Genomic DNA, 17,652 nt, shown 5'->3' with positions numbered 1-17,652 from the left:
TTGGTGGTAACTATTCTAACATTGTTCGAGATGGTCTATTTTAACACTTTGCGGACCAGTAGTTTCATTGCTAGTTTTACCCAGTGGCCAGATAAGTTTCTATGGAGCGAGTACAAAAAAAGTTTTACATAAATGTTAAAGGCACGCTTTAACATTAAATACCCATTGCATTTTGAAGTTATTTATTACATGTTCTTACAAGCTAATTTCTTTTTTAAAAAAATACGTATTATTGATTTTTTACAGAGAGGAAGGGAGAGGGATAGAGAGTTAGAAACATCAATGAAAGAGAGAAACATTGATCAGCTGCCTCCTACACACCCCCTACTGGGGATGTGCCCGCAACCAAGGTACATGCCCTCGACCAGAATCGAACCTGGGACCCTTCAGTCCGCAGGCCGACGCTCTATCCACTGAGCCAAACTGGTTAGGGCGCTAATATCTTTTTAAAGTATGATACTTTGTGAAACACTGTGGAATATGAAGCGAGAATTCTCCTGATCCGTCCATAATGTGTTAATTACACATGACCAATCTTCCCTTTCTTGTGGGGAAATACACACTTATTTCCTTTGTATGGGAATCTCAGAGTCGGTTCTAATAGAGGGTAACTCATAAGTTTCATACTCAGCCAAAGACCCAGTTTTGGTGAAATGGATTATTCTTTAGTAAAATTTTTTTTATTATTAGAACAAGGCCGTGTACAAAGTCCTTAACGGCAGTTACATTTAAGAATGCAGCCTGCTGCAGGTGGTAAAAACACGGCATCTGCTTAGGTCTGTGTGGATAGAGGGCTTATAGCTTATGGTCCTTTATGGTGCTAGAGACCAGGTATTTTTCATTTCCCCTCCTGGTTTTAGACGGAGGTGACCTTTTATTGTGTGTGTGATCGGGCGTAAGCACAACGTTTCCTTTTCCCACAGGTAAATATTTACCGCTTGGTGACAAAGGGGACCGTGGAGGAGGAGATCATAGAACGGGCCAAAAAGAAGATGGTATTGGACCACCTGGTGATCCAGCGCATGGACACCACTGGCCGGACGGTCCTGGAGAACAACTCGGGGCGGTCCAAGTGAGTGCCCGGGCTGGGAGAGGCCAGCTGGCCCAATCCACACTCGGTGGGATCCACCCTTCCGGGGGGATTTTGTACAACAGACATTAGGCCTTTTATTGCTGGGAAACAGGCCTCGCTAAGGCTGCAAGAAGATAGCGTTTCCTTTTCTTTATTTTTTTTCCTATTTTTTCTTTCGCTTTACTTATTAGCCCTCTGCTCATGAGCACGTTCTCTTCCCCTCCCCATTCTCTCTCTCTCTCTCTCTCTCTCTCTCTATCTCTATCTCTATCTCCTGTCCCTCCTTTTCTTTCATTTAAAAAATGTTCATTGTTGAGAGTATTGCAGGCCTGTCCCCTTTTATTCTGTTGTCCTGCCCCTCCCTTGCCTGTGGGTTTGGCTCTCCGTGCGACATATGACACTTAGGCGTCCACCCTAACAGTGTTGCCTTGAACTCTTCCTGGTGAGAATCCACCGATCGAATGGGCTGCTCTTCTCTTACTGTTGGTAGAAATGTTTGTGTGGGGATTTGTGATTTTTCCTGTTGAAACAAAGGAAGGCAGTTACGTTTTGATGGGATTGATTGGGAAGCACAGCTATTTCTCTGAAAGAATGGACATTTTGACCAAATGGTCCAGTGTGTTCTGTGGCGGGCGGTCTTGTAGCTTTGTGACAGGTGGGATGAGCCGAGCCCTTCCCAGATAGGGTGTTCTCAGATAATTTTCCGTTAGAGAGCAGCCTGGGTAGAAGCAGCGTGGTTCTTGCATATTGGACCACAGGCGAATGGTAACTTTCTGAGTCAAAGGACAGAGAGAGAACTGTCTTCTTTCGTGTTGCTAATTACCCGTCTCGCCCAACCACGTGGTAAATGAGCCAACAGGAAGAGGATTGATGTCCCAGTCTTCTGCTGGCTTAGGTTTGCCACCGCGGTCCCATCCTGTGGATAAAAACATGAAATGTTTGAGAGATCATTTTTCTTGGGGCAGAATTTACATTTTCACCGGTAATTGGGCCCCTGAATGAAGGGTAGATCTGTAACAGAGCTTACTTGACATTCCTGAGAGATTACAACCGCTTTTTACTTTTACAGCTCAAATCCTTTTAATAAAGAAGAGCTGACAGCTATTTTGAAATTCGGAGCAGAGGATCTTTTCAAAGAGCTCGAAGGCGAGGAGTCAGAGCCCCAGGTAATTAACAAGGAGGGAAGGCCTTTCTGACAAGTGTCATTTGTGAGATACATTGTTTGGGAAGCAGATTCTGAGCCTGTTACAGGCTTCTATTAAGCAGCAGTAATTACTTAAAGGATGTAGGGTTTTTTGTCTTTGTTTTTTTCTAATAAAGTTCAAAGCTCTTACTGAATAGGAAAGAATGAGAAAAAAAGCATTTGAGGATTCTGTCTTTTGTCTTTCTTATTCCTATTTCATTTCTTGTAATTTCTGAAGTTTCACCTTCTTTGTATAAGTAATAGTTTGAATCGTTTAAATGTAAACCATATGAAGTTGAGACTGCAAAAGAAAATTAAAAATGGGATACCAGAAAAGAGAGCTGGTTTGTTGGCACCAAACATTGTCAGCGCGTGCAGACCTTGCTGTTGCCTGCTTACCATACTTGTGTTGCTGTTCTTCTCCTAGGAAATGGATATTGATGAAATTCTGCGCTTGGCTGAGACCAGAGAGAACGAAGTGTCAACAAGTGCGACAGATGAGCTCCTGTCACAATTTAAGGTATAAACATCCTCGGGGGAGAAAGCCCTTAGCGTTGATTCACGATCCGGGAATAACTAATGCCTGATAGTGCTTTCTGGGTACCAGGAGCTCTGCTTAGCCCTCTGAGTAAGTTGACTCATGGCCTCAGTGTCATTCTCTAGAGTTTTCCAAAGATGTTCTGAGTGCAGAATCTATAGATCGTCCTCCCACGGACTATAGGTAGCCACGGACGTGGCCCATCCTGCCCTGAGTCAGTGGGTGGAGGAAGGAAGTCTGCTAGGAGGACTGAGGATATGATGTCAGCCTGATAGGTGGTGACCCGGTTGGCTCTGGGGGGTGTTGGAGGACTTGTGGGAGAGACATTAACATAATAGAATCAGATGACAAAGCGGTCAGAGGTGTAAAAACAGAAGGTGACAGGAAGCTCTTGATGACTTAGCCGGATTTTTTTTTTTTAAGGGTGATTACAGGGTGGTCAGTGGTATCCGATACAATACAAAATTAAGTGAGATCAGGACTAAATGCAGGAGCTGGGCACCAGCATTGAGTTACTAAAAAGCTAGTGAATTATAGAGAGAAGGTACACGGCCAGCATGGCTCAGTGGTTGAGTGTGGACTTATGAACCAGGAGGTCACGGTTCTATTCCCGGTCAGGGCACATGCCCGGGTTACAGGCTCAACCCCCAGTAGGGGGCGTGCAGGAGGCAGCTGATCGATGGTTCTTTCTCATCATTGATGTTTCTCTCTCTCCCTCTCCCTTCCTCTCAGAAATCGGTAAAAATACATTTTTTTAAGAGTAGAGAGAAGGTAATTTATGTGACAAAAGAGTCTCTAGCAAGGCCACGTATTTTATTTGTTTTGTTTTTTAAGATGTTACCATGTTCTGGGTTTCAGAAGGTATTTGAGAATAGGGAGCTGTTGCAGGTTCAGAGGAATGAAGGAACGTTTGAGGGCCTATCTATTGCCTTGCCTCAGGGGAGACTGGAAGGGACATCACCAGAAGCACAGCTGGAGGAGCTGCTTTTGAAGGAGAAGGGAAAGCACACTTTAGGGAGAGATGTGGAGTTCCAACTGGTGACCTTCATGACCAGTGAAATAAATGAGGTGTTTGCTGAGAAGTGGAAAAGATTCGCTACAGCCCTGGCTGGGGCCGGGGCTTGCTGGGAGGAACTTGATAGGGAGTAGAGCTGAATTTAGAAAATACGGCTTCGGCTTCGCTTTGGAGCCAGTCAGCAGGGTCATATGAGACTCTCCTGCACTCCGTGAGGTCAGAGAAACGGGATCAGCTGGTAATCCCAAGGTGAGACTGGCTCTCGAGGCGTGGGAGGGTCAGAGAGACAAAGGCTTCCCAGTTGCAAATGAGGCCCGGCCGCTGTCGCTCAGTGGTGGAGCGTCGACCTATGAACCAGGAGGTCAGGGTTTGGTTCCCAGGCAGGGCACATGCCCGGGTTGTGGGCTCGATCCCCAGTGGGGGGCGTGCAGGAGGCAGCCGATCAGTGATTCTTTCTCATCCTTGATGTTTCTATCTCTCTCTCCCTCCCTCTCTGAAAAATCAATTAAAAAAAAAAAAGAGAGGGTCTGGTTGAAAGGATTGATCATGGGTTGGTTTGATGCAGGTTAGAGAAGCAGGTTACAGCGGTGGTTAAGTGTGGTAGAGTCTACCGTTAGGGTGGAGGGTGAACTGAGTGAAGCGTTTGGAAGGAAGCAGGATGGAATGAGGTCAAGGTTGGCCACAGGTAGAGCTGTCTCGGTGGGAGAGCAGGGAAGGAGCTGAGGATGGGTCAGAGAGCTCTCGTGCCAGGTGTCATGTGTCTGAGGGTGGAGGGGAGTTATTAGTGTGTCCCCCGGGTCCCACCTCTGCAACTGCTGCTCCATTCTTAAGCAGAAGTCATCTTCATGACTGTCCTGGTCAGAATATTATGAGCATTAAGTCACATTACTGGTGACTCTGGCCTTTCTAAGGCCCTTTTTTAAAAAACTGAATTTATTGGGGTGACGACATTGGTTAATAAAGTTATGTAAGTTCCAGGTGTATAGTTCTATAATATATTTCATATATATATATATATATATATATATATATATATATAAAAACACATTGTGGATGGATCACGAGAATTCTCATTTCATATTACACAGTATTTTACAAACTATCATACTTTAAAAAGATATTAGCTTGTAAGAACATGTAATAAATAACTTCAAAATGCATTGGGTATTTAATGTTAAAGTGTGCCTTTAACATTTATGTAAAACATTTTTTTGTACTCGTTCAATAGAAACTTATCTGGCCACTGGGTAAAGCTAGCAATAAAACTACTGGTCCGCAATGTGTCAACATATATTTCAGTTAAACTTGTAAGACACTTTATATCTTTATATCTGCTTCCCTCCTTTTCAGTAAAATTTCTGATGAACTTGAGGATGTGGCAAATTGATTTCTGGGGGGGAAGGGAGAGATAAGAGAAAATCGATTCTTTGATTATATAATATCACAGGACTTCCTTATTAGTCATAGCATCGTACTTAGATTAAAAACACTGTGAGTTGAGGTTTTAATGGATGTTCTTTGGGAAATAGAGGAATTTCAGTGGTCTGTCTGTTGACATTTCAGGTTGCCAATTTCGCCACCATGGAAGACGAGGAAGAGCTGGAAGAGCGTCCCCACAGGGACTGGGACGAGATCATTCCCGAGGATCAAAGGAAGCGCGTGGAGGAGGAGGAGCGGCAGAAGGAGCTGGAAGAAATCTACATGCTGCCTCGAATTCGGAGTTCCACGAAAAAGGTAACCAAGGGAGACGGGAGAGAGGAGCCTCCTTCTCAGGCTCTGATGCTGCAGGGGTGCCCGGTGTTCAAGGAAGGAGCCTTGCATTGCTGCCCGACCTGCGGGCTCCAGGGCAGAGTCTCGGGAAACCCAGCAGGGGAACAGGGAAGTGCCTGGGGCTCCTGGCTCACCTGGGAGGCACTTGGCCTCTGCTCATGGGCTGTGTGAGATGGCTGAGCAGGAATGGAGTGTGTTAGAGACTGTAGAACCGTTCTAGCCACAGGCACTATCATATTTGACTTTTGCAAAACATTACCACCCAGTTTGTTGGAGATAATAGACTGGAGTTTGTCCAAGATCTTAGTAAATCATACATCAGTAGCAGCTAATGGTAGCTACTATTTGCTGAATTCTCACAGGCATCAGCTAGTGCATTTAAACGTATTGACTCATTTAATCCTTTGAGACCCCTGATGAAAGGAGCTGATATCCCCATTTTACAAATAGCACACAGAGTCCAAGGAAGTGAACATAAACTTACCATTCCAACACTTGCATTGCATTTTCCTTCTTAGAATCCACACTTCTCTGGAGGTGTGACTGTCCCTGTCGGGTCTCCCTTCGTTACCTGACACCTGCCTCCTTATTTCCCAAAGAAAAACGGACTTGTCTGATGGGACGGCCAGTTCCGAGTCCCACAGAACGGGGCCGGGCTGGCCTTGGTCCTTGGGCCTCTGGCACCTGGCCCTGGTCACAGTGTGCCTTTGCCGTTCCAGGCGCAGACCAATGACAGCGACTCCGACACCGAGTCCAAGAGGCAGGCCCAGAGGTCCTCTGCCTCGGAGAGCGAGACCGATGACTCCGACGACGACAAGAAGCCGAAGCGCCGAGGGCGCCCCCGGAGCGTGCGGAAGGACCTTGTGGAGGGGTTCACGGACGCGGAGATCCGCAGGTGGGTGGGCCCTGCTCCCTGGGCCTTGTGGGGAAGGGATACCGTCAGTTCCGGCAGGGAGCGTGAGAGAGACTGAGTCACACACCCGTCGGAAATGCTCCTCCATCCCGGTGTTGTTATTTTTTTATATGTAGAGTTTTTGTGCCTTTTAAAAATATATTTTTTTGCCCTGACCTGTTTGGCTCTGTGGATAGAGCGATGGCCTGCAGACTGAAGGGTCCCGGGTTCGATTCCAGTCAAGGGCATGTACCTTGGTTGCGGGCACATCCCCAGTGGGGGGTGTGCAGGAGGCAGCTGGTCTATGTTTCTTTCTCATTGATGTTTCTAACTCTATCCTTCTCCCTTCCTCTCTGTAAAAAATCAATAAAAAATAAAAAAAAGTAAAAATATATTTTTTTTGATTTCAGAGAGGAAGGGAGAGGGGAGAGAGAGATGGAAGCATCAATGATGAGAGAGAATCATTGATCAGCGGCCTCCTGCACACCCCCCACTGGGGATGTGCCCGCAACCAAGGTACATGCCCTTGACTGGGGATCGAGCCCACAACTCGGGCATGTGCCCTTGACCGGAATCGAACCCGGGACCCTGCAGTCTGCAGGCTGACACTCTATCCACTGAGCCTCACCAGCTAGGGCGTCCGGATATTATTTTGAGGTAAAACCCTAGTGTCTTACTATTTCAGGTGTGAAATGTCTCCGTGTATATCAAGGAGACATGGAGAGCTGAGGAAGAACCCCAGGTTCACGTTCACATGTAGCACTCCCCTACCCTTGTATCCAGGCTGTTCCTTCCCTAGAGTTTCTCAGCTGTTGTCACGTTCATTCCCCTTCTCTTCAGTCACCATGCCCTCCACCCAGTTTTTTCTCCCATAGGATCTCTCCCAGTGGTTCTCAACCTTCCTAATGCCGCGGCCCTTCAATACAGTTCCTCATGTTGTGGTGACCCCCAACCATAAAATTATTTTCATTTCTACTTCATAACTGTCATTTTGCTACTGTTATGAATCGTCATGTAAATAACTGATATGCAGGATGTATGTTCAGGGGTCGCGACCCACAGGTTGAGAACCGCTGCCTTAGACTCTTACCTAAGCAGGTTATTTTAGTGACTGGCATGTCCCAGTGAGGCCCTGGGTGTGTTGTGACGTCTTGCTTTCCATGGGCAGTGCTAGTGGTTGGCGCAGGGACGGGGAGCAGGTGACGCACGGATTGGCGGGCAGCGTGGTTTAGGGTGGAGACTGGTAGACGGTTAGGTTGGATTTTTGGTTGGAGATAAGGTTGGGCGGGAGTCAACACACTTTCCAAAATGGTTTTGCCCAAGAAGCTTGAAATCATAGGTTTATTTTGCTTTGTCGCATTCCCCCAAAATACTCGCTGCAGTCTCAGAAATCGTACAGTTGTGTTATCGGCCAGAAAATGAGGGAAAATCTGGAATTGAAGGTAACAGTAGTGGACTGAACAGACCTGTGAACTGTTTGGGGGTTTTTATGTCCAGAGTTTTTGTGGTGATGGGATCACAGGTTACACAGACTTGCACATTTAAAAACGGATAACATCGGAGTTACATCGCTGTTCTTCATTACGTCCCTTAGCAGCTTCGTGAGAATAAAGTTGGTCTTTTCGTTGGAATAGATTTCCGGCACTCAGTCGGAAGTGCGCTGTTGGCAGTGGCATGCAGCATGCAAAGACCTGTTACAAGGATCGGGTCCCGTCTATTTTTGACAGTTTTTATGCAGCTCGTACTTAACACAGATACGTTTTTGCGTTCACAGAGCTGAAGTCTCTGTCTTTTTAACGTGTGCTCTTGCTCATCTCCGTAGGTTCATCAAGGCGTATAAGAAGTTTGGTCTCCCTCTTGAACGGTAAGCTTAGCAAAAGTTCCTAAGTCGCCTCTTTTATTACGTGGCAGTTTCTTTTTTTGCTACTCTTTCCATGGAAGGTCTGGCGCCTTTTGACAGCCTGACTTGTAGACATGAATGTATTCACATGCTCCGTATGACTTAGGATCAGGAGAACATATTGTAGAATTAACTGTGCTTTGCTGCGGGGAGCATTGTGACGAGGGAAAGTAGCTGGAGAAAGGAGAGTGGACACCAAAGAAGTGGACGAGGGCCGTACTGTTTTAATATATTTTTATTGATGTCAGAGAGAGAGTTAGAAGCATCACTGATGAGAGAGAATCACTGATCGGCTGCGTCCTGCACGCCCCACACTGAGGATCGAGCCCACCACCCGGGCCTGTGCCCTGACCTTGATCTTCTGGGCTTAGTTTGATGCTCAACCAACCACAGAGCCACACCGGCTGGGCCACCCTTGTCTTTGAAATCACTTTATGGACGATGCCAAGGCACAGTTCTTTCTGACGGGAAACGAGGAACGTGGCCCTCAGTCAGCGTGGCAGGGCTCTTGTCAGTGAAGGAATGTAGGGAAACGTGTCCTTGCAGGGGCAGGCCTCCCCGAGACCAGCGGTGTTTCATGTGACGGTAGGAAGGTGGGCGCAGGGCCCTGAAGTGTCCCGCGCTGGTCTGTCCCCAGGCTGGAGTGCATAGCGCGCGACGCGGAGCTGGTGGATAAGTCGGTGGCCGACCTGAAGCGCCTGGGCGAGCTGATTCACAACAGCTGTGTGTCGGCCATGCAGGAGTACGAGGAGCAGCTCAAAGAGAACGCCAGCGAGGGTAAGTCCCCGGGCGGCCCCAGCGGTCCTCCCGGGCCCGGCGCCTGCCGCCCGCACCGGGGTTCCTGCTGCTCCAGGGCTTGGCTTAGAAGAGGACTCGGGGTCAGATGATGACTCGAGTCATAACGCACACGTGAAGCGCTTAGCTGCGTGTCTGGCCTGCGGTGTTCGCTACTATCGTTAATAAAGAAGTATTTGTGCTCTGGGATTTCCTTTTCAGGATATTACTGAAGTAATAAAATTTTAAAAATATCTTAAATAGAGTTAAGTGTTTCCGGATGTGATTTCTTTTGTGTGTGTGTGTGTGTGTGTGTGTGTGTAACTTCAGTACCGTGAGTGATTTGGACATTGATCCAAATGTGTCCTGCCATAGCACCCAGAATACATCTCGAGGTAAACCTTAAACCCAGCGTTTCTCTCTACTCCCAGAATATAAAGGGGACTCACTAACCCCCCTCCCCGCCCCCGTACCTATGTGCTTTCATAGGTGTTTTATATTTGTGATACAGTTGGAGGTTTGTTTGTTTTTTTTTAATATTTTTGATACACGTGGAGTTTTTCCTAGTCTACCCAGTCTTATTTTTCCTGTGTGGCTACTTTATGTCTCAGCACCATTCATTAACATGGTTCGTCTTTTCTCCACTGCCTGATTTTCTTTTTTTTTTTTTTAAGAACTTCATAATGTGATGGATATAGTAGTATTAGTGTCCTGTAAGTGGACATTCGCTTTCCAGTCTGTTGCTCTACAGCGTTGTGGTAAATGATCCTGTGTATGTACCCCAGGGGTCCTCAAACTATGGCCCGCGGGCCACATGCGGCCCGCCGAAAACATTTGTTTTTTTACTTCAAAATAAGATATGTGCAGTGTGCATAGGAATTTGTTCATAGTTTTTTTTTTTTTAAACTGTAGTCCGGCCCTCCAACGGTCTGAGGGACAGTGAACTGGCCCCCTGTTTAAAAAGTTTGAGGACCCCTGATGTACCCCATTTCGCACCATCCCGTCCAACCAGCATTGAATGAGCATCTCTGTTTTCTCTGAGTCTCATCAACATAATATTTTCAATTTTTTCTTTTTCCCTGACCTGATAGGGTAAAAGTGGCATGTGTTTAATTTGCATTTCTATTATCGCGAGTGAGGTTGAGTATTTTATGTACGTTTAGGAGCCTCTTGAATTTCCTTGTTTGCAAATTGCCTTGATCCAGAGAGGTTCATAGCTAAAAGCGAGAGGGGAGAAGGCGTAGTTGGTGCAGGTTTCTGGTGTTCAGAGCAGGGCCTTTCCATTGACCACCTCTGTTCCAATTCCCATCAGTATTGTCCGGAAGAGAATTTGCAAATGAAATTCTAGTGGATTCCAAGAGAATCCCCATGCAATCGTCTGTAATCGTAGTGCCATTTCATCGACTTACACGTCTAGAAAAGTGAGATCTTTCCTAACACTCTGAGCCATCTTTTCTCCGACAAACCAGTGTCATTCTCATGGGTTTATTTTAGCTATGGTTAGAGTTGGCTGGATTTTATTCTTCCAGGATTGCTTTAATTTGAAACGAGGGATAGGGCAGCCTTTCCATGACATCTTTTATTCGTTTGAAATGTGTTAGGTATAAACTTGATCTCATATTTTTTTATAGAGACCATCTTTAAAGCACTTAAATAACTTAGTTAATGGAATAGTTAAAAGAAAAAAAGAAAATTCTTTAGTGCTAATTCCTTCAGAATCTCCTTTTGTTAATTTTATTAATTTTGGAACCAAAGCATAAAACAAATAGGAAGATTAAAGTACAATTGTAGACACTATTGTAATTGAGACAGTCTTTTTGCCTTATAGGTTGTATCTTCGATTAACAATAAGACAGAGAGAGATTGAGGGAGTCGGCGTTCAGGGATGGACTCATGTTTCCTGTGGAACTTGAGCAAATTCTCATTTAACTTTCCCTTTAGGGAAAGGACCAGGAAAAAAGAGAGGCCCAACAATCAAGATCTCTGGGGTGCAGGTGAACGTGAAATCCATTATCCAACATGAGGAGGAGTTTGAGATGCTGCATAAATCCATCCCGGTGGACCCTGAAGAAAAAAAAAAGTGAGTGTGTTATGTGCGCATGCTCGGGTGGTTGTGCTGTAGGACGGTAGACTGGAAGTTAGTTATGTGTAGTTATGTAGTGTTTTCGTTGTCTTCTCTTTCTTTTTTAATTTTTTATTTTATTTATTTATTTTTTATATTTTATTGATTTTTTACAGAGAGGAAGGGAGAGGGAGAGAGAGAAACATCGATGAGAGAAAAGCATCGATCAGCTGCCTCCTGCACACCTCCTACTGGGGATGTGCCTGCAACCAAGGTACATGCCCTTGACCAGAATCGAACCTGGGACCTTTCAGTCTGCAGGCCGATGCTCCATCCACTGACCCAAACCTGTTAGGGCTCTTTTTTTACTTTTATTGATTTCAGAGAGGAAGGAAGAAGGGAGAGAGAGAGAAACATTAGTGATGAGAGAGAGTCATTGATGGGCTGCCCCCTGCACGCCCCCTACTGGGGATGGAGCCTGCAACCTGGGCATGTGCCCTGAATCGAACCTTGACCTCCTGGTTCATAGGTCAATGCCCAACCACTGAGCCACACCGGCTGGGCTCGTTGTTTCTTTATCGTAGCAGAATACTTTGTGTTCCTTTCCAAATCAGAGAGGCCTCGCCTCTGACGCCCTCCTCTTTTTGAAACCCCTGTAGGTACTGCTTAACCTGCCGTGTCAAAGCTGCGCATTTCGATGTGGAGTGGGGAGTGGAGGATGACTCCCGCCTTCTGCTGGGCATCTACGAACACGGCTATGGGAACTGGGAGCTAATTAAAACGGACCCGGAGCTGAAGCTAACGGACAAAGTAAGTAACTCTGTGACGCCGGAGATTTCTAGAAGATTTCTTGCGTAATACTTCTATATTCATTACTTATTTTTAACTATTTTCCGGAGGGGTGGGGCGGGGATCAACTGGGAAATTAGCACAACAGCAAATTCCTGGGATTTCTTTATCCTTGGACATGGTACCATCTTTAGTGGACTGTGACACTGTGTCATGGACGAAGGTGATAGCCAGGTAAAAATTTTGGGGGAACTATAAGAGAAATCTTAAAAGTTTTGATTTTTATCGTAGGTCAGTCTCATTGCAACAAAATACCAGGGTAAGGTTCTTAATAATTAAAGCATCACTCCGCCTTAGTTGCTGGCCCTTTGTTTGCCGTTGTATTGGAAACAACCGTATTTCTATTCCATACACAAGGAGTGAGCCACCTTGGTGTTTTTTGTAATGGAATTCAACATTGGCCGTACTTCTCCCACAAAATCGAGCCTCCCACCCTGTCCGTCGCTAAGCGGGCTCCCAGGCAGTCAGGCCGTGCTCAGTTGTAAGCAGGGGGAGCCGACTGGCTCCATTTCGGGAGGCTGTGCCCCAGGTGGTGCTCCCGGCACGTCGAACAATGCTCATCCCACACGCGGGGCCCTGAGCGGGTGACAGCACCCTGCCGTTCGCGCAGACCAAATCCACCGTGGCCTGAGAGGTCCGACCGTGGTCGCAGGGCCAGCTCCTGCCCGGGCACAGCTCCGTGCTCTCCGGCCATGCTCTAAGAAGCATTTTCAATCTAAAACGAAGCTTTAACCTAGCTCCAGGGATTCCCTGCTCCTGGAAGGAGGAAACCCGCGACGGCTGGGATGTTCTAGCAGATGAAGCCAACAAGCCCCTCCTACCTGAGTTGTTCTACCCTGTTAACAGCACAGGTAGGAGCCAGTGGGAGAGCTGGATTTCTCATCCCATTTTGTAAAACGAGAACGGCTCATGAGGGATTGGCAGTGACTGGGAGCCATGGACATGAGATAGGAGCTGAGGCTGTGTCTGTATTCCGGGCGGGCGGGGCGGGAAAGGACTGCTCAGTTCTCGGCTGTCTCCGTTGACCCTGATCCACTAACCGGGACACGGGTGGTGGCGGGTGCTTCTCTCCCTTTGCTGTTGAAGATCCTGCCCGTGGAGACTGATAAGAAGCCTCAGGGGAAGCAGCTGCAGACCCGAGCCGACTACCTGCTGAAGCTGCTCAGGAAGAGTCTGGAGAAGAAGGGGGCCGTGGCGGGTGGGGAAGAGGTGAGTGTGGCTGCCGCTGGGCGCCTTCGGGGCTCTGAGGCTCCGGCCCTGCAGGTTAGGGGGGGCAGGTGCCCCCTGCGGCCGCCGCCCAGACGGAACCTCTCCAGTCAGGTGCTGCTTTTTTTCTTTTTTCAAATAAGTTCTTACTGATTTCAGAGAGAGGAGAGGAGAGAGAGATAGAAACATCAACGATGAGAGAGAATCATGGATCAGCTGCCTCTTGCATGCCCCCTATGCGGGATGGAGCCTGCATCCAGGCATGTGCCCTGACTGGGAATTGAACCATGACCTCCTGGCTCATAGGTCGACGCTCAAACACTGAGCCACACCGGCTGCTTTTGAGGTCCGAGTAGTGATGGTTGGTTGGTCACACTGGGCTTGTTCATTTAATTACTCACCTAAGCATCTTGGCAGCTTTCTTATAATATGGCCTCAAAAGAGTCCTCGCTCTCAGAGCCACCTGGTTCAGACCTACTGCTGTTTCTTTACGCCGCTGCCTGTAACTGTCTGAATACCACCGGGTTTGCCTGTAGTTACTCCTAACTCTGGGCTGCTTGTCATACTGGCCCAGGGATAACATGGGTCATTGGAATCCACAGTTAATCCAACAGTGGGACTTCCGTTAGGATTGCCTTACCTGCTCAGCGAAAAAGACCAAGTGAGTTACTAGTGACTCATCTGCGCCGTGTCTTCTTTCATTTTCCCAATTTTTCGTTTCAATGCAGACCTAGAAAGATGGCAGGCACAGTTGGAAGATAAGTTACATCCGGTTCTAGCAGCCTATGTGTGTGCTCCTTCGGTTCTCCTAGAGCTACGTCATTGGTGTTAACGTCCCTGTCTTACAAACAAAATGAATTTTAGGGGAAAAAGTTATCCCAACCCCATGCCTTGTCCTTTTTCATGTAATAGTATCACATAAGTAGTGTCATTCTCCACGTAGTATGTTGAGTGTATACTGTCAGTCTCTCCTAGAGAGAGAGAGAGATTAAGAACATGTTTATACTCGAGTTAGATTTGATTGAGTAGATAAACACCCTTTCCTTATTTTTAGATACCGTGTGCTTCTGGGTGTGTTTTTATTTATTTATTTATTTATTTACTTATTTACTTATTTTTATCGATTTCAGAGAGGAAAAGGTGAAAGAGGGAGAGATAGAAACATCATTGATGAGAGAGAATCATTGATTGGTCGCCTCCTGCACGCCCCCTACTGGGGATCGAGCCTGCAACCGTGGCATATGCTCCGACTGGGAATCTAACTGAACCGTGACCTCCAGGCTCATAGGTCAACGACCCCCAACCACTGAACCGGCTGACCGGGTCCTGGTTTTTTCTTTTAACATTATATTATTGTCTTTTGCGAATTATCTTTATACATAAGGTGTTTTTCCTTCATTCGAATTATATCTTTAGGATGAATTCCAAAAAATGGACTCCGTAGGCTCAAGGCGGTGGGTGTTTTTCTGTGGCGTAGGCCGTGGGAGGCCTCCAGCAATGCTGGTTGCGCCCCTTTGAATTTCTCCTTTGACTTATGCGGCTGCTGCTGTTTCAAAGACTCATCCGTGGGACTTGGCCGTGCTGGTGAGGGACTGGGTTTGCCGTGTTGTCATCCTTCCTCTCCGTCTCCAGGCCAAGTTAAAGAAGCGGAAGCCTCGAGTCAAGAAGGAGAACAAAGCGCCCAGGCTGAAAGACGAGCGGGGGCTCGACTTCTCGTCCCCCAGGCACTCGGACAACCCATCCGAGGAGGGGGAAGTGAAGGTGAGGCTGCCTCTCCGCGAGGGGCTGGCTCTCAGGCTGCACTTGCTGTGCGGGTGGCACAGAACCATTCGGATAACGTAGAATGTGTCTGTCTTTTCCTAACCAGAGAGGGAATGTCACTGTTCCTTTAAGTCGGCGACTGCACCTTCACAGATAATGGATGTGACTGGCGAGAGCCAAGGGGGTCTCAATGCTCAGTGGCAGCTGACACGCAGACTCCCTGTTGGGGCGATAGGCAGTGGTGGGGACATACCGGGAGCTCCCGGCAGGGGGCCCCCGCTGCACCGCTCAGTGTGTCGCTGGGCCAAACGAAACTCACCTGTGGGTCTGGATTGGCCCAAGGCGGCCAGTTTGTACCCTCTGGTCTAAGCCAAGTGGAACGTCAATCAGCTTCCTGGAGGGAGTGGCAGCGTTCCGGGATTTTATTTTGTTCCTCTCGAAAATTCTGCTTTGCGATGAGCTCTAAGGCGGTGAGCAGTGGGTCCGGGACTAGATGGATTTGAGTCACGCAAACACGAATTCAAGTACAGGACTCTCACAGGTCACTCACTAGCTGACAGCTTTCTAACCGCGGGTCCTCGGTGTTGTCTGTCTGTGAAATGGGAATGATCATGCCTGGGTTGAAGGTTGCTGTGAGAATTAAAGAGACCAAGATGGAAGCCCCTGCTGGCTCACCTGGGCGTCCCCAGAGTTTAGGGCTGTGTGCGTGCTTGCAGGCTGTGTGCTGGAGAACACGCATGTAGGTGCCGTGGGGAGCCACAGGGGGCAGTGCTGCCTTCCCCAGGAAGCAAATGAGTCCATGGAAAGCGAGCGGCCTTACCCATAGCCCTGCTTGTCTTCTAGGATGATGGCTTAGAAAAAAGTCCCATGAAAAAGAAACAGAAGAAGAAGGAGAACAAGGAGAACAAGGAGAAACAGATGGGTTCCAGGAAAGACAAAGACGGGGACAAGGAAAGGAAGAAGTCGAAAGACAAGAAGGAGAAGGTACCTGTGTCATTCTACTTCCTGAGCTACCCGTAGCCTCTGACGTTCCGTCTAGGATTTAGAAATAGAACAGGGCTGAGGGCCCTGAAATCACCATCTCTTCAAGGCTACATCCGAGAAGGAAGGGGCGGGGCTGTCAGCGTGAGGCCTGCATCTCTGCCTGCAGAGAGGAGGGAGCCTGAGGTTTGGGCTGTTCTCTCAGACAGAAGGCCTTGCTTGCAGTGTTTTTACATGTTTCAGAGGGGAAGTGTGAGTGAGATAGGACAGGTGAGAGAAATGTGCATTTACAGGGAACTGCTTAAGGCAGTTTTCACATTCATGATAGGAGAGCACAATCCACAGATGAATTTGAAGGGTTCAAGATTCAACCCAAATACCATCAAGAGTTAAGCTTTTGGAATAGAATTGGGTGAAAAGCCCTGCTATTATATAACCTCCCTTTGGGGGTTTTATGAAACTCATTCCAAGCCACAGAGTTCTGGTACAGGGTTGCATGTATGCTTGCTGACTTCTAATGAAGTTACTATGCAGTTAGTCCCTAGTCATCGTTAAAACAGACGAGTAAATGCTATAATTCTACCATGTAGTCATAGCCCTAGTAGATTTCTTGTGAGCACCTTTGGGACTTTTGTGCATGTAAGAACAATGATAAAATACACATCAGACCAGACGGAGAGGTCTTTCTCACTTAGCAATATGTCGCACACAACTTTCCAAGTGAATAAATAACATTTTTCGTAGATAAGATCCTGTCTGGTTATAACAGCTTGGAAACAGTTTACATCTCCCCAATCAAAATTGCTTCCAAATTTCTACTACTATAAACCATCCTGTGACGGATGCCTTTGTATTTATGCTTCCCAGAGGTATACCTTATTTTAAAAAGTGAAATATTTCAAAAATAAAAGAATAAAGGACGATGTAAAAAACATCCATATATCTACTACCCAGATATTATAGCTTCTTTTGCTACATATTATGTAATCACAAAAAAGCATAGTATTGTTTAATGTTTTTAAATGTCCAAACATCATGCCATTTTATATGTATTTATATATATATATATATATATATATATATATATATATATATATATATATATCTCCACTCTTTGGCAGCCTTTCATGGACAAATGAGATTGATCCATTTGGATTTGTGCAGATTCAATCATTCACAATACATTCATTAATAAAAATGTCTAGATCAAAGGGTATATTCATTTATAAGCTATTAATAAGCATTGCTATATGTTACTGTACCAGATCTCTGCCACGTTACACTTTTAGTCCCTTGATGACATTTTTGTGCATGTTATGGACGAGGGAACAGAAGCCAAAATAGCACTGATGAATCTGAAGTTCAGATGGGGTATGTTTGGGGGCAGAAAGGGAATGATACGTGATGAAGCTATCAATCATGATTTCCCGGACGACTTTATTTTACTTTTTTAAAGAAAACATGTTTTTACAGAGAGGAAAGGAGAGAGAGCATCAGTGATGAGAGAGAATCATGGATCGGCTGCCTCCCGCACGCCCCACACCAGACTGAACCTGCAACCCGGGCATGTGCCCTGACCAGGAATCGAACCGTGACCTCCTGGTTCCTAGGTCGACGCTCAACCACTGAGCCACGCCGGCCGGGCTGTT

General features: G+C 46.8%; 1 protein-coding gene across 2 annotated transcripts in view; it reads left to right on the top strand.

The window, feature by feature from the left end:
* The window catches only part of CHD2 (chromodomain helicase DNA binding protein 2), an 86,132-nt gene that overhangs the window by 54,200 nt on the left and 14,280 nt on the right, over positions 1–17,652 (top strand). For both annotated transcript variants that reach the window (XM_070400663.1, XM_070400662.1), the window contains 12 exons: positions 924–1,072; positions 2,142–2,238; positions 2,683–2,775; positions 5,372–5,542; positions 6,298–6,473; positions 8,293–8,334; positions 9,008–9,147; positions 11,086–11,224; positions 11,866–12,016; positions 13,142–13,264; positions 14,894–15,022; positions 15,866–16,006. In XM_070400663.1, coding sequence (XP_070256764.1) covers positions 924–1,072; positions 2,142–2,238; positions 2,683–2,775; positions 5,372–5,542; positions 6,298–6,473; positions 8,293–8,334; positions 9,008–9,147; positions 11,086–11,224; positions 11,866–12,016; positions 13,142–13,264; positions 14,894–15,022; positions 15,866–16,006 — 1,551 coding nt within the window. The remainder of the gene's footprint in view (positions 1–923; positions 1,073–2,141; positions 2,239–2,682; positions 2,776–5,371; positions 5,543–6,297; positions 6,474–8,292; positions 8,335–9,007; positions 9,148–11,085; positions 11,225–11,865; positions 12,017–13,141; positions 13,265–14,893; positions 15,023–15,865; positions 16,007–17,652) is intronic.

Source organism: Myotis yumanensis, unplaced genomic scaffold (assembly GCF_028538775.1).
Source record: "Myotis yumanensis isolate MYYU_CA2020_CCGP unplaced genomic scaffold, mMyoYum1.0.hap1 SCAF_20, whole genome shotgun sequence".
Classification (NCBI taxonomy): domain Eukaryota; kingdom Metazoa; phylum Chordata; class Mammalia; order Chiroptera; family Vespertilionidae; genus Myotis; species Myotis yumanensis.
This window is presented reverse-complemented; position numbering and strand designations above follow the sequence as displayed.